Source organism: Phoxinus phoxinus, assembly GCF_949152265.1.
Source record: "Phoxinus phoxinus genome assembly, chromosome: 1".
NCBI classification, from domain to species: Eukaryota; Metazoa; Chordata; class Actinopteri; order Cypriniformes; family Leuciscidae; genus Phoxinus; species Phoxinus phoxinus.
In genome coordinates, this window is record NC_136876.1 from 16,611,554 (window position 1) to 16,639,210 (window position 27,657).

The 27,657-nt window shown below is 36.0% G+C and overlaps 1 protein-coding gene and 1 long non-coding RNA gene across 5 annotated transcripts in view; one reads left to right on the top strand and one right to left on the bottom strand.

Moving 5' to 3' along the window:
• Window positions 1-1,530: 1,530 nt before the first annotated feature.
• Window positions 1,531-27,657, bottom strand: part of LOC307008913 (butyrophilin subfamily 1 member A1-like) — a 250,491-nt gene continuing 224,364 nt past the window's right edge. The window contains exons 1-9 of one of the 4 annotated variants that reach the window (XM_079632208.1): window positions 23,160-23,309; window positions 21,365-21,579; window positions 20,875-20,948; window positions 20,410-20,757; window positions 20,048-20,317; window positions 19,752-19,859; window positions 16,090-16,131; window positions 15,585-15,629; window positions 1,531-2,183 (exon numbers count right to left, since the gene is read on the bottom strand). In XM_079632208.1, the coding sequence (XP_079488334.1) occupies window positions 1,666-2,183; window positions 15,585-15,629; window positions 16,090-16,131; window positions 19,752-19,859; window positions 20,048-20,317; window positions 20,410-20,757; window positions 20,875-20,932 (1,389 nt within the window). In that variant the 5' untranslated portion in view covers window positions 20,933-20,948; window positions 21,365-21,579; window positions 23,160-23,309 and the 3' untranslated portion in view covers window positions 1,531-1,665. Of the gene's footprint in view, window positions 2,184-15,584; window positions 15,630-16,089; window positions 16,132-19,751; window positions 19,860-20,047; window positions 20,318-20,409; window positions 20,758-20,874; window positions 20,949-21,031; window positions 21,078-21,364; window positions 21,580-23,159; window positions 23,310-27,657 lie in introns of those variants that run through there. The other 3 variants (XM_079632209.1, XM_079632211.1, XM_079632210.1) reach the window with 3 other exon arrangements.
• The window catches only part of LOC307009022, a 133,328-nt gene continuing 131,845 nt past the window's right edge, over window positions 26,175-27,657 (top strand). Inside the window, exon 1 of the long non-coding RNA XR_013799941.1 lies at window positions 26,175-26,293. This is a non-coding gene — a long non-coding RNA (uncharacterized lncRNA). The remainder of the gene's footprint in view (window positions 26,294-27,657) is intronic.

A 27,657-nucleotide genomic window follows, 5' to 3' on the forward strand; every position in this document is an offset into this window, starting at 1 on the left:
GTATATGGAATTTAGCAAAAATGAAATTTATAGTATAGTATTCTTTCCTTTTATTTGAGGGGATACTAGTAAAGTTGGGTCAATGTTGTCAATTATAAATCTAGACAAATCTTTTCAAAATGTTCTTACATGAGCGCAATGCCAAAATAAACTAAACCAGGTTTCAGACAAAAGATCAAGTTCAGATCAATGTCCTTTTTAAACTTAACAAAAAAAAAAAAAATGATTTACTGGGTAGTTCCTGTGTAAGATTTTTATGTTATTTCCTTAATTTTATTTACCAAAAAATATTTGTTTGGTAAAGTCCAGATGGTTTTCCATAAACCTTTAACCAGTCTATTCCAGTAAACAACAGTTTGTCCAGGTCACAATGTCTTTTTGAAATAATGAACACATAGTTTTATTAACATTGAAGACTCAAAACAAAGTTTCCCAATTGCAGTATCTAATAAATCAGAGGAAGAAAGAAGAGCAATACTGGTTTGTTCTGGATAACGCAGAGACTCCTGTGGGAATCACATCCGGCAATAGAAACTCCCTCGGTGTCACTGGAATTATGGAAATCTAGAAACTCAGAATAAAACATTCCTTCTTGATTTAGTAATTGATCTACTCGTGTTATACCGGCTGAAGACCAGCTTTCAGAAAATAAGCATTTTAATATATATATATTGCAATTGTTCCAAATGAAATATCTATGGGGAGAAACATTATAACAGGGACAAGCATTGGTTTAAACAGCCGTGATGTGTTTTTTTTATGTGTGAATATTCCCACATATTCTCCATATGGGTTATTTGATTGTCATATTAATACAATATATATGTCTAGTTAAAGTAAAAAGGATTTATAAACACGTCTTTCGAAGGGAAATAAATACTTTGGGTGTCTTGTTCATTATATTTATTTTCATATAAAAGCAACAGAACTTATAATTATGTTTACAGTAAAAATCAACTGTGTATGAAACACAAACTCACTGATAATAACATCTCAATAATATATTCATCTAACATATCCATCTCAATATTCAGTTTAATAGCACAATAAAAACAGGGCTGGAAAGACATGAAAATATTAATTTTTGGGTGTTGACATTTCCATGACAAAATAAAATGAAATAATAAATATTTTATTAATAAAGAATAATAAAATAATTAAAAAAAGAAAAATATGAATGAGTACTTATGAATATATATGACTAGAAGATGAATAAACTTAAACTCATCTATTCATCTGTGTCCAAAATGAGTTAGAAACAGAAGTTTGGACACTAATTCTTTACGCTGTCCACATATAAGTCATGAACACTGAATAACACAATGCATTGTGGGAATGATGTAGTGAGTAAAACGTGTTACACAAATGAAAATGTCTCATATTTGATCTCGTTCTTTGATACTCGATCTGGACATTCATCATCAAACACTATTGAGGGAGAAACTGTGATCTGCACTTCATGATCAGATGAACTCCTCACACACACACACACACCACACACACACACACACACCACACACACACACACACACACACACACACACACACACACACACTTCTGTCCACATGTGTGAATAATAGTTCATATTTGTGGCTGTTACACTTATTGTGTTGTATTTCCTTTTATTTCACTTGATCATGTAAATGAATTCACTGATCTCATTATTAATCACAGATAATCAGTGGTGTGGGGTTATAATTATACAGAAACCCCAAACAAACAAATGGACAGAGTTTCTCATTAAAAGACTGACCGGTGTAAGAGTAGATATGAGACATGGACTCCACATCATAAAAGGAGACGAGACCCTTCTCATAATCCACAAACACACCGACCCTCTGAAGATCCTCTCTCAGAGAAAGAGAGACATATGAAGAATCACGAGCCGAATACCTCTCATCATTCCGACTCACAGTCCAGTATCCAACAGCAGGACTCAGATCGCTCTCCCTGTCAACAGATTCTCTGGCCACTCCTAAATCCCACTCAGTTTGATCCTTCACCTGCACCTCAAAGTAAAAACTCCCTGAGGAGAATCCGTCCTTCCCGAGAACACCAAGATATTCATCAAACCTGTTATTTCCCTCATTCACTGTGTTTCTGTTTCCTTCTCTCACTTGTTTCCCGTCACGAGACACGATGAGATATCGATGAGCCGAATCCGCATCCAGAGTCACTTTCACTGCAGAAAATATTGAAAAGTGATTTACAGATGAGTGTATAATAAAATAAAGACAAATATATTTAATAATTAGGAATCACGATAACTTTAGAACAAGATAAACAAAAAGAAAAATTTTTTGCATTAATTGTAAGATTAGAAAGTTTGTAAGCAAACGTTGAGGTTGGCTCGAGAAAAGCTGAACAGAAAGTCTGAAGTTTAAAAGCTTTTGCTGGATATGATGTAGTTCCACCGTTATAATAACAGCACATAAATATGATAAAGTATATGATAAATATGATAAAGTATATGATAAATATGATAAAGACACATCATCCATATACTCAAAAACTTCATCAGATACTTGCTGATTATGACATCATCAAGAAAATGAAAGTTCAAGCAAACTCATTAAACTTATTATTTACACAACTTGTGCTGTCCCTGAGCACACACACACACACACACACACACACACACTACATGTATTAAAATCTACACAACATGTGTTGTCCCTGAGCACACACACACACACACACACACACACACACACACACACACACACACACACACTACATGTTTTAACATCTACACAACTTGTGCTGTCCCTGAGCACACACACACACACACACACACACACACACACACACACACACACACACACACACACACACACACACACACACACTACATGTATTAAAATCTACACAACATGTGTTGTCCTTGAGCGCGCACACACACACACACACACACACACACACACACACACACACACACACTACATGTATTAACATCTATTATAACTCATTATTAAACGTGATTATTTACACAACTTGTGCTGTCCCTGAGCACACACACACACACACTACATGTGTTCAAATCTACACAACATGTGTTAACATCTACACAACTTGTGCTGTCTCTAAGCACACACACACATGTGTTAAAATCTACACAACTTGTGCTGTCCCTGAGCACACACACACACACACACACACACACACACACACACACACACACACACACTACATGTATTAAAATCTACACAACATGTGTTAACATCTACACAACTTGTGCTGTCCCTGAGCACACACACACACTACATGTATTAAAATCTACACAACATGTGTTAACATCTACACAACTTGTGCTGTCCCTGAACACACACACACACACTACATGTATTACAATCTACACAACTTGTGTTAAAATCTACACAACTTGTGCTGTCCCTGAGCACACACACACACACACACACACACACACACTACATGTATTAAAATCTACACAACATGTGTCAACATCTACACAACTTGTGCTGTCCCTGAGCACACACACACTACATGTGTTCAAATCTACACAACATGTGTTAACATCTACACAACTTGTGCTGTCCCTGAGCACACACACACACACACACACACACACTACATGTATTAAAATCTATACAACATGTGTTGTCCCTGAGCACACACACACACACACTACATGTATTAAAATCTACACAACATGTGTTAACATCTACACAACTTGTGCTGTCCCTGAGCACACACACACTACATGTGTTCAAATCTACACAACTTGTGCTGTCCCTGAGCACACACACACACACTACATGTGTTAACATCTACACAACTTGTGCTGTCCCTGAGCACACACACACACACTCACACACTACATGTATTAAAATCTACACAACATGTGTTGTCCCTGAGCACACACACACTACATGTGTTCAAATCTACACAACATGTGTTAACATCTACACAACTTGTGCTGTCCCTGAGCACACACACACTACATGTGTTCAAATCTACACAACATGTGTTAACATCTACACAACTTGTGCTGTCCCTGAGCACACACACACTACATGTGTTCAAATCTACACAACATGTGTTAACATCTACACAACATGTGTTGTCCCTGAGCACACACACACTACATGTGTTCAAATCTACACAACATGTGTTAACATCTACACAACTTGTGCTGTCCCTGAGCACACACACACTACATGTGTTCAAATCTATACACAACATGTGTTAACATCTACACAACTTGTGCTGTCCCTGAACACACACACTACATGTGTTAAAATCTACACAACTTGTGCTGTCTCTAAGCACACACACATGTGTTAAAATCTACACAACATGCATCAAAATCTACACAACTTGTGTTGTCCCTGAGCACACACACTACATGTGTTCAAATCTACACAACATGTTTCAACATCTACACAACTTGTGCTGTCCCTGAGCACACACACTACATGTGTTAAAATCTACACAACTTGTGTTGTCCCTGAGCACACACACTACATGTGTTAAAATCTACACAACATGTATCAAAATCTACACAACTTGTGTTGTCCCTGAGCACACACACTACATGTGTTAAAATCTACACAACATGTTTCAACATCTACACAACTTGTGCTGTCCCTGAGCACACACACTACATGTGTTAAAATCTACACAACTTGTGTTGTCCCTGAGCACACACACTACATGTGTTAAAATCTACACAACATGTATCAAAATCTACACAACTTGTGTTGTCCCTGAGCACACACACTACATGTGTTAAAGGGGGGGTACAATGGTGTTTCATGTATTCAGAGTTGTTTACAGTGTTAAAGAGATGGATTCTCATGCTAATAATCGCCAAAGTTTGAAAAGTTATTTTGAACGAATAACAGAGAATTTCTGTGCTGAAAATCATACTTCCGGGTTGCAACACGTTTCGGCTGGTTTTTTTTCTATCGTAGATCTAATGACGTAGACCAGAGTGGAACTCCTTATATGAGCATTGCTCTCGGAAAAGCGCGTTCACGCACACGTCGACCAGAGGAGAGAAAGACCCTCTTATATATACTGTCTATGGAAAGACCCAAGCGCATATCGACGCGCTACTACCGGAAATTATCATCATCAGCAGCGCTAAATAGTAATGGTTGATGTCAAGAATGTCTCCAAAAAAGTGTGTTTTGGGATGTGAGGGAAAGTTTACCTTGTTCAGCTTCCCAAAGAACCCAGTGTTACTGGAACAGTGGATGCAGTTTGTATTTCCGGGACAGCAAAGGAGTGTGGCAAGTGCGGTTTTGTGTTCTTCTGGTCATTCCAGTGACTAATGTTTTATTAACAAGGTCGTCGCTGGATTTGCAAACCGGTTGCAATTAAAACCTGGCGCGGTCCCAGTGATAAAACACCCCATTCATGTAAGTACAACGGTATCACGCGCTCCCGCTTGACTCTATAGCTCCGCCCACGCCCAGAATCAAGGACCTCGGCTTTTTCCGGATAGAATCGGAAAGCTGTATTTTTATTTTATAAATATGATGAAACTAAAGACTTTTTGGAGATATGAAGGACGCACTATTACTCTATAGGTACTCAAGATTAACACGAGATTGACTGAAACTAAGTATTTTACCCCCCCTTTAAAATCTACTGTTACGACCCTGCGTTCTACTTGCTCGCCTGCGGGTGGCGGTGTTCTTCCTGGAGAGCGTGGGAGATCGCACACCCCTGTTACCTGTTCACCACTTAATTATGAAGAGGATAAAACACTGGACTCCAACACTCCTCTTCACTTCGTCCAACATGTATTGTCCCGGAGCACGCACGCACGCACGCACGCACGCACGCACGCACGCACGCACGCACGCACGCACGCACACACACACACACACACACAACATGTGTTAACATCTACACAACATGTGTTGTCCCTGAGCACACACACACTACATGTATTAAAATCTACACAACATGTGTTGTCCCCATAGACTTCAACGGAGAAAAGTGAAGCCCATTTGAAGCACTCACTTCCTGATCGCCAGGCGAACTGCGCAGGCTCAAACTGAGCTTGAACACGTGAGCAACGTGTCTGACAGCTGTCAGTATTCTAGTAGCTGTGCGGAGAGAAATCTGAATCATTCCCTTCCGAATCTCACAGAGACGGAGAGTGTGAGCATTAGCTGTCCATGAGCTAGCAGCAGGATCAACTTTATCACTCTCTGTGGGCTACTCCCTTCACTTTATCGGACTTAATGCCTCCACGTTCCCCCGATTGCCTGCGAGCTTCTCCGCCGGTCTATACGGTAATTTCTCTACGGTGCGACAGAGAGTCGCGTGAGTTATGACGCAATCGTTAGCCTATTTTTACAAAAACGGCGTCTACGTAAGGTACAAGGTAATGGAGCCTTTTATACATTGTCGAGTTTCTTTAGAAATAAATAATGGACAAATGGAGTCTTTGGACGCCTCAGATGTAAAGTTATTCGCTGTCAAAGTGACGCAAAAATGAATGGGAGTCAATGGAATGCTAACAGCAGGTGAAGTTCTGCTACAATGGCGGCGCCGGCGGAGGCTTCAGTTTCCGGCGGATGGATTACCCCCTTGGTTGTCCCTGACAACACACACACACACACACACACACACACAACATGTATTAAAATCTACACAACTTGTGCTGTCCCTGAGCACACACACACTACATGTATTAAAATCTACACAACATGTGTTAACATCTACACAACTTGTGCTGTCCCTGCGCACACACACACACACTACATGTATTAAAATCTACACAACTTGTAGTGTGTGTGTGTGTGTGTGTGTGTGTGTGTGTGTGCTCAGGGACAACACATGTATTAAAATCTACACAACATGTGTTAAAATCTACACAACATGTGTTAACATCTACACAACTTGGGTTGACCCTGAGCACACACACTACATGTGTTCATATATTAATAATATATATATATTTATACTACAGGGCCGTTGAATGCTTGAATCTGATTGGTTGACAAACGTTCTGAGGTGTGCAATTATTTTCAGGGAACCGCACGGCTAAAGTAGTTCCAGCAGGTCTTGACCTCATTAAAGTTCCATATCACTTCGCGTAGTCAACTGTAATAACGGAAAATAGGATACAATTCATAACAAGAGACACTGCAGCCGCATGCGCTTGATCTGCAATTTTCAATGTCTAACTTCACAATCAATGGAAACATGCAGTTTAATTTTAATAAATAAAGTAGGCTATACAGTCCTATATATAATCAATAAAAAAATAAACTGAATATTTAAATAAATTGATAGTCCTGTTGCACAGGTTTTCGTAATTATTGAAGATAATATAACAAATAAATAAAATTGATAGGCCTATAGACTACTTGTTAAAAGGGCTTTGTGTTTCATTTATTAGTCTAGTCTACTGTCACTAATAGAAAAAAAGAATGAACGAATTAATTAAAACGAATTGAATTAATAAATAAATAATAATATTGACGCACATGCTTCTCTCTAAGGCCGGTTATGAATGTAATTTGATACTTATGACTGATCATGCACGCGTTTTCAGCGCGTTCAGTCTGTGTTCACAGCGGTGTTTAAAATCTGCTGCATTCACAGTCAGAGAATGTTTCTAGTCGTTAAGTGTGTCCCCAGCATTACTCTGCTATCAGCGGCTCAAACCTCCGTTACTAACTCTAAAATGACGTTTTGGAATTAGCAACGGAGCATGGGTTTAGATGTGCAAGGAATTAGTCCTACATACAAGAGCGTTTTAATGACAAAAACTTTACAAACGTCTTGAAATACATCATCTGAACAATATTTCGAGGTGTGCTAACTGTAGTATAAGCGGAATAATTGACTCCAGGCCGTTGAATTATTATAAAAATAATGCTCACCCGTAACGGCTTCGCGACCGCATCACCACCTCGGGTGTGCATTATTTTTATAATAATTCAACGGCCTGTCGTCAATTATTCCTTACATATATATTTAGGCATTAACACAATTTAATGTGTTTTACTAACAATCAGGTGTTTTAATCATTTGTGGCATTGTTGTTAACTCGTTAAACTGTAAGGAATATGATAATTTGGTGGATGATTAAAACAAATATCCGTTAATCATCTGTAGTGCGTAACGTTATTCATTCGAATGTAATCATAACGGTCGCCTGAGGGCGCTCAACGACAACGTCATCTGTGAGCGTGAGTGAGAGTTACAATTTCAATCGACGAAACTACAAAGCTGGCACGGAGGTATATATAATTACAAAATAATTTTGATTGTTATTAATATTATTTTATAAAATAAGTAACGAAAGATAAACTGAGTTTTTATTTATTTATTATTCAATGCCACAAGAACAAGAGGTATTACTGCACCCACACACCGGACGCGAATAGCGCGTCAGGCGCGAGTGATTTCAATGTTAAGTCAATGCAAAGACGCGTTACACGCGTTTTACGCGCGTAACGCGTCTTTGCATTGACTTAACATTGAAATGACTCGCGCCTGACGCGCTATTCGCGTCCGGTGTGAACGTACCATTAGATATTCACAATATCAGCTGTCAGGAAGAGAAAAAATAAATAAAATAAAATAATAAAAAATAAAATGTTTTACATAAACTCCAGTGCTTTCAAAGCATTACATGTTTTTTGTTCCAAAAGATGTACATGTAGTGTAAAGTCATTTATAAAATTTGGTTTACCTTGAGCCCACTTCATTTTATGTATATGGTATTTTCCTAATAAAACAAATTATTTATTTTTTTTATTTTTTTTATTTAACCTTTATTTAACCAGGAAAGTCTCTCTGAGATTAAAAATCTCTTTCACAGGAGAGTCCTGAATATAAAACGACAAATATACAATTAAGACACTTAAAAACAATTGCAAATCAATGAGTCTTCTTCGAGTGATTGAATAATAGATTTAAAATGTTCCATAGGCACCAGAGTTTGTAATTTCAATTTCGTTTGGAGTAAATTCCATTCAAATGGAGCTGCGTACATAAAAGCCCTTATAGATAACTGATAGATAGCCCAAATAACTGTATAATATGTCGTTCTTTATATTCCAAATTGTCATTCCGATTATAAAAAAAGCACATAAAAAACACTAATTTCCATCATACACTTATTCAGTTTTCTATTAATAAAGGTTTCTAAATCTTTCCAAAATAATCTTGAGTAAATGCAGTGAAAAAACAGATGCAAAATTGTTTCTTTTTCTAGTGCACAAAATTCACAAGTATATGAAATATTAAGTTTAAATCTTTCCAAAACATGCTTAGCAGGATCAATTCTGTGAAGTATTTTGTAAGACACTTCTTTAATTGTGTTATTGACACAAAACTTATTAGGCAATTTCCATGCTTTAACCCAAGATATATCAAATAAAGAAGACCGAAAGAATCTTGCAGGAAAAGACACAGAACTAAGAGCCTTATAATCTTATTGCTACATTTTTGTTTTAAAACATCAACATTATTGATGATAATTTTACCACAAAGATTCTCCATGTCGATTTCCAGTGAATCAGCATTTTCTAAGAGTAACATCACACTCTTTGGGATCGCGTCAAGAACAATAGCAAACTCTCTTGGTTTAACTGGTAGGCTACTTAAAATTTTTGTAGAAATTCAGTATATGATAACAAATACCCATTTGAATTAACCAATTGTCTTACTAGTATAATCCCTTCATTGAACCAAGTATGATAGAATAGTGATTTGTTTTTGAATAGTATGTCTTTGTTATTCCATATGAAATATTTGTGTGGTGAAAAATTGTGCTTATAATTTCCATGCTAGCAGGGCTTGTCTGTGAAAACTGGCCAATTTTACAGGAATTTTGTCAGCAGAAAAGTTACATTTCAACAAAAAAATCTATGCCTCCAAGAGTATTAAATATATAATTAGGAAATACGTTCCAAAGACTTTCTCTTATAATCTAAGACCTCAAGTCCTCCTTGTTCATTGGTGTTACATATTACCTCCTTTTTACTCCATATAAAGTCATAAAGTATCTTATCTAAATCCTTAATCACTTTAGGAGGCACATCTAATGATAAATATATACTGATCTAGATATACCTTCCGCCTTTGATAATAATACCCTCCCAAATATTGATATATTCCTCATTAACCCAAAATTAAATTTCTTTTTTGTTTTCTCAATAATTGGTTCAAAATTTAGCTGACTCCTCTGTTTTTCATGTTTACAAATTACTACTAAATATGTTAATTGGTGTTTAACTGGGATGTTCTCTATTTCTGTATAGGATCAATCTTTAAGGGGGAAACATTACAGATTTATCACAATTCATTTTAAGACCTGATACAGCAGTGAATGCCTCAATACATCTAATTATTTTTGGTATCTCAAATTTGTTTAAAAAAAATTGCAGTGTCATCAGCAAACTGGCTAAGTTTAAATTCGACCTAAAGCTGTGATACCATTACACTGATTTCTTTTTACATGCATTGCCAAAACCTGCGTGACTAACACAAATAAGGAAGGAGAGAGGGGGCGTCCTTGCCGAATGCCACGATGAATATCAGTTTGACAGAACGATTACATCCATTGTACAATGTTTTAACTACTTTCAAAAATACATCTCCAAAACCTAACAATTTAATAACTTTGAAAATAAAATCATGATTCACCGTATCAAATGCTTTATAAAAATCAATAAATAAATATAGCTGCAAGCAGCCATTACGGGGCCAAGCGCAAAAGCAGACGACGAGATATGCCTACATGGCTGAAAGTGTGAGACAAACTGCAACAAGGAGCAATTAAAGACATTTGAAGATGAATGTTGGCAAAATGGTTGAAAAATCACATACAATAACTAAAAATATGATTATCACTTTGGACCAATAGGTGGCGCAGTTACGAAACTGATGTGATGTGGTCAGAGTGAAGTGACAATGACACATACAAAAGTTTGGTGTCAATATGTCAAGGCATTGCAGATATAAAGCCTGAATAGTCATTTTGGCATCATGCCTCAACTTTGACACTGCGGTATACGAAAACGGTTTTGTCTATCGACACGAAATCCATAACTTTTACTCGGCACGGTCTGGAGATGACACGATCCGATTTTGGTGAAAATCGGACGTTCGGTCTAGGAGGAGTTCGAAAAAGTAGGTTTTAAAAGAGAATAAAGATGGCGGACAGGAAGTTTGACTGACTATGGCAAAAATTGGTATCAATGTTTTCAGCATAACCCAAGGAATCTATTGAGATCAGTGTCATTACTATAGGAAAATTTATTCAAAAGTTATTAGCATGTTTGGAAATTTCATTATAACTTTTGACCAAAAGGTGGCGCTGTCTCATAATCTTTTGAGTACCTTTAGGGCCTTGTACTGATGACCCATACTGAGTTTCGTAACGATACGTTCATGCGTTCGTAAAATACAGCATTTTAGCACATAATTCAAAATGGCCGACAGCCAAAATGGCCGATATGGGAAAATTGGATATCAGTCAACTCAGCACGACGCCCTGAATCTAACAAGTCCACTTTTGTGATTTTTGGACAAACCGTTCAGAAGTTATAAGCAAAAACATAAATTCTTCATATCTCCGGACCAGTAGGTGGCGCTGCGCCGAAACGCAGCATGTAGCCTCAGGTCATGCTTGTGATGACATGTACCAAATTTGGCCTGAATCCGATAAAGCGTTGTGGAGATACGGCCTTACGTCTGTTTTCGCAAGCGCTACGTAAAATTTATTTGCGCGGTATTCGAGAACGGTAATTCGAATCAACTTGAATTCCATAACTTTTGGTCGTCAAGGTCTGGAGATGATCTGGTTCAATTTTCGTGAAATTCGGAGCAACGGCCTAGGAGAAGTTCGAAAAAGTAGGTTTTTCAGAAAATTCAAAATGGCGGAAAAACTATTATGACGGAAAATGACGTCATAGGATGCAGTCGAATCGTCGTGAGCTCAGGAATCAGAGGAAAAAAGAATTTTGTTTCTAGCCCTTGTGGTTCAAAAGTTATTAGCATAAACATGAGTGAAACTTTGGACAGCTGGTGGCGCTAGAGGGAATGAGTTGGAGACTCCAAATTTGCTATGTTGATAGTTCAGGCTGTCCTCTATCACTGTGCCAATTTTCATAAGTTTCCCGCAAACGGTTCTATAGGCTGCCATAGACGCCCAGTCGGAAAAAGAAAAAGAAAAAGAAAAAGAAGCAGAATAAGAACCAGAACAGATACAATAGGTGCCCGCACCTTCAGTGCTTGGCCCCTAACTATCATCAAAGAGTATAGAAGTATCAAGAGGCGAAACTCAATAGAACGTTCCATTGCAACAAACGCACCCGTGCGCAGAGCTACAGCTCCGCCATCTTGGACTGAACGCGTCATAGAATTGAACGATACCGGTTCCAATTCAAAAGCTGTTAAGGGAACTAAATAGTTGTTTCTCGTTTTTAATATATCTATAGCAGACATCCAAAGTCTCCCGGAAGTTCCGGGAGTCTCCCGCATATTGATAGCGGCTCCCTGATGCCGGCAAATTAGCTAAAATCTCCCGAAATCTAGAGCGAGCGAGCAAGAGCGCGCAGCTCCAGACCGTGTTGCGCACACGGCAGAAAGGGTGAGGGAGTGAGAGACCTTGCGTGTGTAATTAAACTTTTGCCATGAAAACACTCTGCTTTTATGTTCTGCTTTTTTATTTTTAGAAATTTGACAGGTCAATATGGATATTGCAATTTTGTCAATAGTCTGGAAAGTGGAAACATTTTTTTCCATATGATCCAGGTCTGGAAATGATTAAAATCAAATTCCATACTTTTCCAGACATATTTGTTGCTCAAGAAACATTTCTGATTATCAATGTTATGCTTAATATTTTAGTGGAATCTGTGATAAAAAAAAATCATGATTATTTGAACAATGGAAAGTTCAAAAGAACATTTATTTGAAATCGAAATTATATAAATAAAAAAATTTAAATAGGATTACTGCCACCAAAACTTTTGAACGGTCGTGTATATCTGTATAATAATATATGACAGAAATATGTAATAAATAAACCACTTCCAATCATAAATAAGAATAACTAATCTTCTGATATTAATGGGTTATAATAATTGATTTAACTTCAACAATAATCTGGCAAATGTCTCCTTTGGAATATAGACCTATGGTTGGTCTCGTTTTAAAGCATTCTTGAATTACAACCATTTAAGTTTGGATAGTGATTTTCATGTCTATGCAAAGGGGGTGGGTGACAGTTAAAGGGTTAATTTAGTGATAACAATGAATTAATAAAGCGGTAATTTGCCAGGTTAGGTGTTATCTCTGAAAATATGCGATTTAAAAAGCCAATTTCGACCAAACACATAACGTTATAATACACTGTTACTGCGGTTATAGGATAGCTTAACGTTACAGCACCTGTTATCGTTGCCGTTAGCTCACTTTGACGTTAATAAAAACCTTTTCTACTTTACCTCTCTGGATCTTTGGTGAATCTGTGAAATGCTAGTTGGTTGGTTGTATACTGGTAGTTGTTGCAGTTGATGGCAGAACACTGTTTTCTTTGTTTCCAATTATTTCCAGACATAATGCTGTTAATGCTGTATAGTTGTGCTAACGGTAAAGCCGTTGGTTCAGTCCAAAATGGCGTCAGCGCGACCGCAGCGCCATCTAGCGATTGTTGTCAAAACTGCAACGGAGTTTCGCCTCTTGTTACTTCTATACTTTTTGCTATCATCATCAATAAATTGATTATAATCTATCATATTTAAGACTAGTCTAATATTATTCTTAATATAACGGCCTTGCATTTTCTAAAGCTTCTACAATACTAATAATAAAATGTCTTGTAAAACTCTCCTGTTAGCCCAGCATTGCCTGGAGATTTGTTCTTTTTTTTTAGCAATTTTATGCACTCTCTCAACTCCTCAATATCTATTTCTTCATCACACACATTTTGGATGCTCGGATCTATTTTTTTTGGTATCACTCATAAAGCTATTTAAAAAAAATATCAATGTTGGAAGTATCCATTGCGGAAGAATACAAATTGCTAAATTTTGAAATATCAAATATTTCAAACATCTAAAGCATTATCTACTATTTTGTTGTTAATCATTAGTTTTGAAACTGAGGCAAAGTTTCTTTTTTCGAGGCCAAAAAAATATTTTGTATTTTTCCCCCCCTTTTTCTAACCATTTAAGTCTAGATCGAATAAATGCTTAGCTTTATCCTCATAGATATTATCTAGTTCAGTATGTAATAAATGTAGTTTTTTTTATTCAAAATCATTCAAGGCTTCTTTTCCTCTTTTTATTCAAATGTAATATTTCCTCAATAATTGAATTTTCCTTCCTTTTTTTATGTTTTGCTTCCAGTTTTCCTTGGTTAAAGGATGCCGTTCTGATATCAAACTTCATTAATTCCCAGTACTTTCCATACGTGTTTTCTATAGCTGCAATTTTCCTATATTTTTCAATAATATGTTTGATTTCTTTCTTTAGGCATTCATTTTCAAGCAATTTATTGTTTAATTTCCAGTAACTATTCGTTTTTTTGACTGATTTATCGTGCCCCATATTTATTCTTATGAATATTCCTTTATGATCTGTCATTATGCAAGGTTTTATCAGTACAGAGGCCGCACTATTACTTAAACCATTAGACACTAACCAATAGTCAATACGAGAATGAAGAGATGAGTCTTTATTACTCCACGTATATTCCTCCCTGTCTGGATTCATATCTCTCCACACTTCAGTAAGTCCCGATCGTAAACTTACATTAACTAGTTCACTCGAAGGGCCAGGACTTTTAGGAGGCCATCTATCAATGGTTGCATCAAACACAGTATTGAAATCTCCTCCCCAAATAACTTTAGCTAAAGGATATAATAAAATAAAATGCTGAATTCTAGATTCAATATGCAAAAAGAGTATGTCATTGTTCATGTTGTTATTGATGGCATAACAATTTACTAATACAAATTGTTCGTTATCCTTATCTATCACAATATATCCATCTACCACAATCATCTTTTTCATAATTTAATATCCGCCCTGTAAATGTATCTTGTAAAATAGCGACCCCCGCTGATCGGTTACTGCCAAATGACAACCAAATCTCTTTTCCCCACTGATTTTTCCAGAACATGGCGTCTGAAGAACATGCATGCGTTTTCTGAATTAAACATAAATCTACACATTTCCCTTTGCAATACAAAAATAAAGCTTTTCTCTTTAGGATATCATGAATACCTCTGGCATTGATAGAAAATAATGAAAGAGAAAAAGTGTCAAAAGTATTTTTCACAGATGGTTACTATGGAATATTAAATTAAATGTGGGAGAGCTAAGAAACAGAAAGTATGAAGTTATAAAGGGTTCATAACAGAATTCATCTTTAGATCAATAATCTGATCAATAATTTTAATCACTGCTTGAAGAGCAACAAAATCCAAGAAGACTTTACACAGTTTCTACTGTATATCCTATAATAAAATATTATGAATTGTATAGACATATATGAATGCACAGTGTATTTATTAATTGTTTTGCAAAATAATTAAAAAGTAATTCATATTTTTAAAAAGGCATATAAACAAATTCACCTTTTGGTAGAGTAGTCTTCAGAGTTTTTAAAAGGTGATCACGTTCTAAAGAAAATTCAGAAATAGAGAGAAAATAACATTATAGATCTGCAGCAGAAACAAACTTTGTTGCATTATTTCCTGTTATCTCTGTAAAGCTTTGAAACAATCTGTATTGAATAATACATCATATAAATAAAGATGACTTGACATTGAAATTACGTTACAATCATTAGTTGTGTTTATAGGGTGTGTTAACATCACACAAGTACATCAGTGACTGAATAAATGAACATAATATTCAACTGATAACCATTTATAGGACGCAAGATACACAAACTAAATGAATACAAACAGTCTGTTAAGTAGATATGTATGGCTGTTAACAGACTTTAAATGAACAATTCATTAATAACTTAATAAAGTATGTGAATACATAATGTCTGTGAATTAAATATTATGTGGATAAAAAAAATCTGACTTGACATTAATACTGAACTAAATGATTTAATAAAGACAGATTTACCATGTTGTATTTTCCTGTGCTCATTCGGCAGTTGATCGAGTGCTGAAGAAAATTCAGGATAAAGAAGAGAAAACAGCATTAAATATATACATTATATACAAACATTTCCTTCCACAGTGTTTGTGACAAAGACATTTTCCTCAGTACTTCACATCAGTGAACTTAAAGCCAATACCTGTCTTACATGCACTACTGTCAACACTTCCCTTTTTGAGTTATCTTTTTACATTGACTCAGTTAAACTGTATTTACTGTATTTTCAACTTGAAAATTGTTATTTGAACTTATAAATTTAGTTTTAAATAACTATGAAAGTAAAGTGAACTTAATGTTTAAGTTTTCTTTACCAAATTTGGCATATTTTCTTAGTTCAACCAAATAAAGAAATATTTTATTTCAGTTGTTTTTTTATTTAAATTGTAAATTATTATTTAATTTCAAATGTTTCAGTTGACAACTTTTTTATTACCATTTAAATTAATTCCTACAGCAAATAAGCAATCTGATGTCACCCATTGAATAAACTGCAAATCAAATCAATTAAATCTCTGAAGATCTCAGCAGAAGATTAAACAACTCCACAGACAGCATTACCAGCTTCACTTATTAATAACCAGTTTGACTTTCCACAAGTGTATAAAAGCGTTTTCTGAGATTTAACAGAGACTGAGATTTATATTTTCTATTGAAAACTACTGTATCATTTATAATCACACAGCTAACGAATCAACGTATGAATATCAACAATGGTGACAATCAACAAAAAGCTTCATGCTGCAATGCATTCTGGGTGCACCAATCAAAACTCACCATGTATCCCAGCATGCATTGTGACATGAATTTTAGCAGCTTGTTTTGTGATGTTTTGATCTGTTTATCTGAATATCTTGTTGATTGTCATCATTGTTGAGGTTTGTATGAAGATTGTTGATGTTTGTATGAAGATTGTTGATGTCTAAGTGTGTCTAAATGACCAGTTTAAATTTGTTGCACAAAAGATGTAGTTTCAGATATTCTCGGTTTGTGCATTAATTATTAATGCATTAGTTATCGTTCTATCACAGCTGAACTGGTTTAGCTAAAAAATAAGCATTTTTGCAGTACAGTAGTGTCTCGACCTCACTACTACTGCATTTGCTTTGAAACAGTGATTTAAACAGTAATGTAAATAACTGTATAATAAGCAATTGAATGTCATAAAAGCAGAATACTTCAGCTGATCTACTGTACTTTGTCAATGTGTTCTCAATTCAACATTATTGCAATTGGTGAAAAATAATTAATTAGAAAAAAAAAGTCAAGGGTCAAGTGCTCAACTACAGCAAACAATAATCAACTATTATTGTTTTGAACAATAATTAAAAAAAAAAATCAATAGAAAAAAAACTTTGCATTACTGTAAAACCTTTCACTGTAAATGTGCAGTAATTAACTGCAGCAGCTTCACCTGCAAAGTAAAGCAGTTTTTAACTGTAAGAAATTGTCACGTAAAATATTGCCAGCACAATTGCACTAAATTAAAACACGATTTAACTCATTTCATTTGCAGAAAGTAACCGACTGCCTTAAATTGGCCAAATGCTATGTAGAAGTAAAAGCTTAATGCACTAAATGTTTTTAAAATCCTTTATATTATTTGATAAACAACATTGCTCTCATGCTGTAAAATTAAATGGTTTCTATTATAAAACAACGTTAAAAACACAAGTCCTATATAATTAAAACATTGTACTGTTTTCTGGGTGTAAAATTGACATCAAATGCTAACAAAGCTCGACATTGTAATGACAGCAACATCATGACATCTTGACGTCAAATAAATTTTTAATTGACATCAAATGCCAACAAAGCATGACATCAAAATAACAGCAAAATGACATCAGCACAGGTCAAATTCTTGACATCAAATTGACATCGACACTTTGACGTCAATATGACTTTCATTTTTGAACTATTTCGTGATGTCATATTGATGTTAAATTGACATCAAATGCCCACTGGGAAGTGATTCAGAAGTTCATAAATAGAAATGAGTAAAACATGTAAAAAACTATCCCCAGGCTGCCATATTTATTTACATAAAATATATGGTAACACTTTACAATAAGGTTCATTTATTAAACATCAATTAATGTATTAACTAACATGAACTAACAATGAGCAATACATTTGTTACAGTATTTATTAATATGTGTTAATGTTAGTTAATATGAATAAAGCTGTTCGTTGTTTGTTCATGTTAGTTCACAGTGCATTAACTCATGTTAACAAGATTTGAATAAAGTATTAGTAAATGTTGAAATTAACATTAACAAAGATGAATAAATGCTGTATAAGTGCAGTTCATTATTAGTTAATGTTATCTAATGAAGTTAACTAATGTTAACTAATGAACCTTATTGTAAAGTGTTACCAAATATATAAAATAACAAGAAAACAAGAACTTTGGATGAGTCTCTTGATCTTATCCAGTGTTCAATCCTTTATCAAAAGTGTTATTAATTAACCTGTTAGGCTGCAATGAACAATCCCCAGAAATGGCTTACCCAAACTGAAACAGATACAGCTCATGAACCCTTTGTACTAAAAGTTATAAATAGCTTAAAAGTTTTGTAAAGTTATTAGAAATGTATTTTTATGAAACATAAATAGTAACTTTGATCTATTTAAACAAAGAACGATTCAGTGTGTCCGCGCACTGGTGAAGCTTAACAGGGAGGGGCGGTTTCTTCATTAGGGTGATTAGGCAACGCACCACCAAAGTGTGAAAGGGACTTTTTCAATCACATTCGCATTCAACCACAGAATTATAGCAGTCGCTGTTGTTCTGCCTCTGGATATAGCCCAACCAGCGTCGTCACGCTCTGTGGAGTACCGCCTCTTTTTGGGCGATTTCACTCTGTGTTCCCATAGACTTCCATACAAAGATTTTTTTTTCGAACTGCAACATAAATGTGCTAAAGAATTTCAAACCTACAAGTGTATTTTTATGATATAAGTTTTGTTTTATTTATTTTCATTTTAAGTTTAGTAAATGTAACTACTTCTTTAAAAAGCATTATTTTGTTTTTAGATTGTAATGTTTGCAATGTTAGAATGTTATGTGATTTGACCCCTTTTTTGGATAGACTGCAGGTTACATTCACTATGTTTTATATCCCTTCAATATGAACATTGTTTGTAGGACAATATTGATCAGGATATGAAATACTTTTTTTTTTTTATACATATAAAAAAAAAAATTCAAATAGATTTTTTTTTTAAATACATCGCCATTTAGCCCAAACAAATCTGATTTATTTAGCAATTGGCTAATAGGCATACTTTAAATGCTGAATTTTCCATTTTTAGCTAAGCAGTAGGCTAATGATACATCATTATCACTGTTAAATGGTTATTTAACAATTAGCCATCGTTCAGTCCTGTATTAATAATTCAGTTTGTTTGTTTGTTTTTGTTCTATGCTGGCACCCAGCATGCACTGCGACATGAAACTTTTGATTGTCACCATGGTTGAGATTCATGTGCTGATTGCTGATGTGTGTGTTTAAGTTATGCAGATGCTCATAATTAGAAAATGAGTAAAACATGTAAAAAATGTATCCCCATCTGCCTTATTTATTTACAGAAATCATAAAATAGCAAGAAAACAAGAACTTTACCTCTGTTTTTAAGAGCAAACACAGTTATGAGTATTCCAGCAATCACAGCGAGCACAACAAAAACTGAACTCAGGATGACTGACGTCCTCCAAGAAATAAATATATTATCTGCAAAACAAATCAAACTTATTTTTTACAGGTGTTTACATAATGTTCAGTTCTGAATGGCACATACACAGTAAAATGTTATACTTGTAAAACTCTATTAGAAACGTAATGATACTATTGCTTTTAGCTTCACATTATGAGCTGATAATCATTCATTATTTACCAGTAACAGAAATGTCAGTACTTACTTGTGGTGTTTATCAGTGTCTCCAGCATGTGATGTCTCAGTTTGACTCTGCAGTGAATCTTGCCACTGTGATAAACAATGATGGTGTTTTTCAGACTGAATCTGTCTGAGTTTCTGTGTGTCTCTGTAGTTTCTGAACTCAAACTGACTCCTTCACTGTCCAGCCACTCAAGATCAGGTTCAGGATACCAACCTTCAGATTCACACTGTAGATGAAGCCCTCCTGAACGATCAAACCCATCTACAGTGATCACCGGAGGACGTCCTACAGCTACAGATCAACAAGAACATGTTGTTATTCTGGCTTTTTTTAGTTAGTTTGTTCTATGAAAAGAGCAAGCTAGTTCTCACTGGTTTCCTCACCTTCAACACTGACATCAACAGTGACATCATCAGACCAGGATTTAGACTGAATAAAACACTTATAAAGTCCTTCATCAGAGACTCGGACTGTTGAGAGTTTGAGTGATGCGTTTCCTGTCTGCAGTTCTTGATGATTTAGTTTTGTTCTTCCTCTGTAGGACTGAATCTGCTCTGTGTTTCTGTCTTCATGATCGTCGTAGAGATGCACTGAGTCTTTCAGATCAAGTCTAAACCACTCCACTCTCATGTCCACAACACTGATGCTGGGTTTGACTGAACAGGGCAGAATCACGTCTTCACCGGCTACAGCAAATACAGGATCTGCAGGACCCACTACTTCATACTGCTCTGTTACAAGAGAAAGAGAGCCGATCTGAACTACACATCCTAGAGGTTTTTACTCTAATGTTGTTCCAGACGAACAGAACTGTGCAAAAGTATCATTCACAATGATGCATAAATTACCTGATCTTGAATCTGTAATCCCACTAACAAACAGGAGAGTCAAACAAATGAACTTCATCTCTGAGACACAGATGCTAAAAATAAAATATGAAAAAAGAGAAAACATTACAGAAAAGTGTGTCAGCATACATGCTTTTTGCCTTAGAAGAATACTTACACTTAACTTTCTGTCCAAAAGCGAGATACACATTTACAATCACTTTCTGTTCAAAGAAAACCGGTTAAACGGGCCAAGACAAAGCAGGATATAAATTCACAATGTGTTTCTACATGTAGTACATATAAATACATATAAACACATGTTGAAGGTTGTGTTGAATCAGGATTTAATTTTCAAAAATGCAAATATAACTATAATGTTGATTCAAAAACCTTTCATTTCTTTACAAGATTAAGTATTACATTAAACCTGTTGAACTCAAACATGGTCCTCAAGTCACACTCGTGTCAGACTTCAGATAAAAGTGTTTCTGATTCTTCCATGACTTACCTTCAACTCAACTCGACGTGTTCTCAAGAGTGTCTCTATAAATTGTGTCCATACGAAAGTTTAGTCCGATCGTGAGGAGATCCTTCCTGGTTTATTTCTACTTTCTCTTGTAACACCTGAACAGACACAGTCCCTCCCGTCATTCAGGCTGATACTTGTATGATAAACCTGCTGTAGTTTCTTCCGTCACACAGACTGACACTCCTCACTTTAATCTGGTTTGAAATATGGCAGACATGTTACATGGAATTAAATGAAAATGTGAACACAAATGTGGATGATGAAACAATATACGCATCCACAAATATAGGGAGAACTGTGACCCCACTACTGACAATATAAATGTCAAAAGACAGTTTATCACATATAAAATTTATTCTTGAATGAAAAAAACATCAAAAACATAATTATAATATAATACGTTTAGATAATAGAAAAACAAAGGAGACAAAGTATTACAAAGTTTTAGACATTCATCAAAATGAATCGATCTAAAGTCATTAGTTTACGAAGCGTCACGTAAGTTTAGTGTATTTATTGCACTGGTTTGCTGGCGCCAGTCTTTCTTTCTCATCACATAAAAAAAAAACTTAGAGGTGAACTCAAGTCATTTAATTTTAATTGAAAAAGTTTTGTTTAAAACTCCCACGTTGACTCAAATCAGTGAACTTATTGTTTATATTTTCAACAAATCATGAATGACTAACAGAGCATTTGTACAATGGCTTTGATGTCATTGACGAAGATTCATGCCATTAGGCGTCATTTACAACACAACTTAAAAATTACTCTGTGCATGTTTAATATCTCTGCTTATGCACAATAGTTTCCAAAATAATTATTAATACTGACATATCATACTGACATATCATACTTTCTGTTTCTCATTGATCTTTTTCACATCATAACTTTTGGCCTCAAATACTTTAAAAACCAGTGGAATATTATGGGTTGTATGTGATGATGGCAAAACATCCAGTATTTATTTTTCTTATTTAAAGCATAATCCTCACAAATTCTTGTTAATAGGAGACCTAATATGCTCATTTTCAAAGTCGGTCTATTAGAATAGGTGTTAATGCTTGAATGTTTAAAAAAAAACATAATTTTTTCCACACATTTTTCATTGTTGCAGCACCTTTCTTCCTGTCTGTCAGTATCTGTCAGATCTGGGGTGAGTTTCCAGCACAAGTTTCCAACACTTTACAGTTAGTTTTATGACTGCAAGTTATTCTCTTCAAATGCTATTGAAGTTAGAAACGTGTGCACCAATGTAGTATAACTTTAGAGACGGTCCCTAAATGTGCGAATATCCAGTGTCAAGCCAACTTTATGCCCTAATTTCACTGGGAACCACTTAGCGTGAAATTTGTTACGTCTGAGTCCTGTTCCTATATCTAGTATAGCCCAATAAGGTGCAAGTTTGGTCTTTTATATCATTACTCCCCGTTCGGCTGCCGGCGGTGCTTATACCTGTTTGATGCAGTGAGCCGCAGACTCATGTCAGAATTTTATTAACTAACTTTAACAAAGATGAATAACTACTGTAAAAAAAAAGTATTGCTCATTGTTCGTTAATATTAGTTATAATGCATTAAAAGTATAGGTAGACAATTTTCACAAGCTGAGGATTAGATCCTCAGAGCGTGGCCAGACACGCCTCCTTCAAAACACATGAACACACACAGCAGGGAGCAAACAAAAGCATCACAAGAGACGGTGTTAAACTACCTCATGTCTCAAAGCACATTACATTACAATAATAATGAACATAAACAACTTAAAGAGCTCTGACCTGTACCACCTGACTGATGCAGATTCATTTCAGCGTTGATTGTTGATATAGAAGAAGCGTGCCGCACAACCCTTCAAAAGTAAAGCCAAAGCGTCTCGATCGCCCCCCGGTGGCTGGTCCTAGTATTGGTCATAAACCCCGCCTCCCCGTGTTATTCAACGGGACGTGAGAAACAATTAAATTACACTTCAAATATCTTTTTTTCCAAAGGTGGTTTCTGTCATTTGCTGTCGTTTTTATCACGCTGATGTAAGTTCAAGTGTCTGTTTTTAAAATAAGTTTGTTTTTAGTTAGTTACGTGATGCTATAAAAACGGTGGTGTAACGTCATGATTGACAGCTGTGATTGACAGGTTCTCTGAGCGGAGTAGTCACTGAAGCACCAACTGACTTTTTTTCGGGATCTTCGGAGGACTGAGGAGATTGTAGGCTATTTACTTTATTTTAACAAGCCTCTTGTCGTACTGCAATCAACAGACATCAAAATTGGAGCAGAACGGACTAACGGAGCAGAGATAGGTCACTTAAAAAAATTGCAGGGAGAGTGCATTCTGCGAGAGTGAGGGCGGGGCGTTGATTTCGGGTATTCATAAATTTGGAGAAGCATCCAGCTGCAGCCCCGCAGACTCGGGCTGCACCGTTTATATACTAGGCTTGTTTGAGATGCGCCTTGCCTCGCCTGAATTGTATGCGAGAGTAGGCGGCTGCAGTGAGGGGAGGAGTGAAAAAAGCGCAGGCAAGCCGGACAGTTCTCTCTTCTCACAGTGGATCTGACCATGGATCTGACAGCTGTGAGATCAAATATGGATATCGCGGGATTCACGGGATTCACGCTCGCGCACAGTGTTGCTAATAAACTGGATGTAATTTAAGTTCTGTTGCTTTTATATGAAAATAAATATAATGAACAAGACACCCAAAGCACTTGTATAATCCCATTCCAAATACGTGTTTATCAATCTTTTTTTTTCTTTAATACAGACATGTTATATAGCCTATATAGGCCTATATGTTTGATAAAAATTACATAATCACATAATCCATAGAGATCGCACTGTCAGAGAGTTTGGGAATACTCACACATAATTTGTACACATAAAAACACGAAATCAGAGTTTTAAATTCAAACATTTTAAAAGAGAACAATACGTCAAGGTTGTTTAAACCAATGAGCATTAAGCTGTGTCGTCAGCAAGTCGTTTCCCATCATGCTTTTGATCAGCGCAGTCGGTGGAGAGCAACTGCGCGCGACTATGGCAAGCCATTTTAACATTTAAAAGCTAAGTTTGACTATCCGGAATTAACATTGTAGATATCAACAACGTCTTTCTGACTAGTCGTAATTATATTTTGGATAGTTTGTATTATCATTTAGGATATCTGTAACGTAATTGTGACTAGTCGAAACGACAGATAGAGATATCTGTAATTCAGTTTTGACTAGGCAAAACTGAATTACAGATATCTGCAATGACGTCATTGAAAACGACATTCAACTCGTCACACATCTTAAATGACAATTGCAGATATCTGTAATTCAGTTCTGACTAGGCAGAATGAAAGTTAAAGATATCTCAAACGTCATTATGACTAGAGCAAATTATTTTGCATGAGGTTGCTCTATTTTAGCTATCCATGAATACGTAATTTCCCCTCCCCGCCATAATCAAAGAAGAAATGGGTTAATTTCCTAATTTCTATGAATGGAAGAAGAAAGAAGCGGTCATGGCATTGGCTGTAATCGAAAAACACCAGAAAATGTTTCCAGCATGACACAAATTGTACTCATTAGCATTAGCCTGCGGGTTTCTCAAAAATATTGGCAACATACAATGTTTGCCATGCATTTCTATGTTTATGATCATGCTTAAAATTACCGTAGGTTATTGTTGATGTAGAATTTACGCATGAGAGAGATTCACATTAATTCACTTTAATAAAGATGCTTACATGCATGCTATTCTTGCCATGGCAGTGCGATAACATTAACTTCCTTAGATGAGGAAAAAAAGTTCTTAGTTCTGATTAGTTCTTATTTTTTATTTTATTTTTTAACAGTAAAAACCCATGATAGCCTGTAGGTATTGATTTCAGGTTAAAACAGTAGCTAACAGCATTAAAAACATGCTCTACTCCCGCCTAAAGTGTGATGCGGGCCTAATTTGCATACAGATATCTGCAACGTCATTTCGCCTAGTCAAAACTCTAATTCAAGATATCTGTAATTACATTTTGACTAGGCAGAATGAAAGTTACAGATATCTCAAAATGCAGATATCTCTAATCAAAATGAATTTCAAGATATCTATAACTTGATAATAGATATCTACAATTAAATTATGACTATCCCTAACTCCAGTTTGAGATATCTACAACACCATTTTGACTAGTCATAACTCCAGTTACAGATATCTACAACGTAATTTCGCCTAGTCAAAACTTAATTTAAGATATCTGAAAAGGAACATGTAGATATCTTGAATTGAGGTGAATTAAAGATATCTTGAACTGGAGTTATGACTAGTCAGAATCAAATTGAAGATATCTCAAACTAGAATTACAGATATCTACAATTCAATTGAAGATATCCGTAATTCACATAGTGGATATCTCCAACTGAATTGTAGATATCTGTAATGATAAACCCCATACAAATGAATGGTAAAAGTGATGTCATTTGTCCTAGGAAGAATGTCTTTGTGGATATCTGAAATGACAATTATGGATAGGAAGAATGTAGTTGCGGATATCTGAAATGTTCTTTTTGACTAGGCAAAACTGAATTACAGATATCTGCAACACATATCCAGTCTAGCTGTTAAATGTTAAAATGGCTTGCCATACGCGACTGCAGAATCCGACAGGTGTGCCTTGCGCTCGCGAGAGATTTTTGACATACGTCAGCATGACATCAGAGCCAGGCGGAAGGCAGTCGGACACATTTCTAACCGGCATGCATCTCGCGCTGATCACCGGTGATCGGTTCTGCGCAGATTTTGCTCATCTCAAACAAGCCTACTGTCTATGGGCTGCACACCAGTGAATGGACAGCAGACGTCATTTCCTTTTCAAATTTACGTCATTTCCGTATCGTCATTCACTTTTCAAATTTGACGCGCCATGCAGATGTCAGCGGTAAGAAAAAATAATAAACTGTCGATGATTTATAGTATGGAAGCTTATGAGTAGCAATATTCAATTTGATATGTAATATGCAAAATGACAATTCAATATGTAAAATGGCAATGCATTTCTGTAATTACATTTACATTTTCCCATACATTTGTGCAACGTTTGGTGCAAAATGAAAATGAAAATGCAATTATATAATTTACATTTGCCATTTCATACACTAGGTTTAATATGTAAATTGAATACATATTTTAACGCTTTATAAGTTGCAAAATGAAAATGAAAATGTATTACAGAAATGATTAGATATGTGTAACATGTTCAAGCAACAACTGTTGCAAAATGATCATTCAAATGTTATTTTTCTCAATTGCATTTACACTCACAGTCAAGACACTTACGATTGCATTTTCATTCAATGTCCCGCAATGTATGTAGCAAAATTCAATGTGCACATTGAAAATGCATTCCGAGCAGATCACGTCTGTCTCCGCCCCCTCCCGCCATGTCAATCATTGCGTGAAGGCGGGGTTTTTATCAACGACGGCTCTGGTCGGGGTATTACGGCGGTATAGGTCAAGAGGGTTCAAGTGAGGGAACATGGACAAGTCAGTTCCACAGCTTCTCCGAGTCAGCACCTGATAAGGCAGACAATAGGGCTTGGGCGTCGTGACCAGGGGCGCTGCTAGAAATTTTAGGCCCTATGAAAGAATATGAGGTTGGGCCCCCCCACCGCACCTATTCCATTAATAAAATCAATCTCTGGGGGCCCCAAAAGTGCGTGGGCCCTTAGAATCGTCCTAACTTTTCCCCCCTTAGCGGCGCCCCTGGTCGTGACGTCATACTTGGCGTGGCGGCCATGTTGATGGCCTCGCGAATGTAAACATAACGTTACAGCAAGTGTATGGAAGGCGGACGGGGCCTAAAGTCTTTAAACGAAACGCGTGAATTTTGACCGCGTCAACACGCACTATTTGTCCGCGTTAACGCGGCAACAAGCACAGAAGCCAATAAACTTGCTGTATTTGAGACTATATTTGCATATGTGACGCGATGGTACGTATGTCTCTGGTTGGTATATACGTATACAAACATCAGACGTCAAGTTTATTCATGAAGGATGTCGTAATGGTATACTGGTATACACGTATGCAAACATCAGAGTTCACGAGGGATAATGCATTGGCACGTTGTGTGTGATGTCAGACTTGTGTCATGATTTGTCATACCCTTTTAAGTTGTCCTACGTTCTTTCTCAGGTACAAAAGTTAACAGCTGAAACCATAACCATGGCTCTTAGAATGTTTTTAGCGAACTGCCAAAAAACATTTTCAGACTGCATGCAGCTGGCTTCAATCTTGTGATAT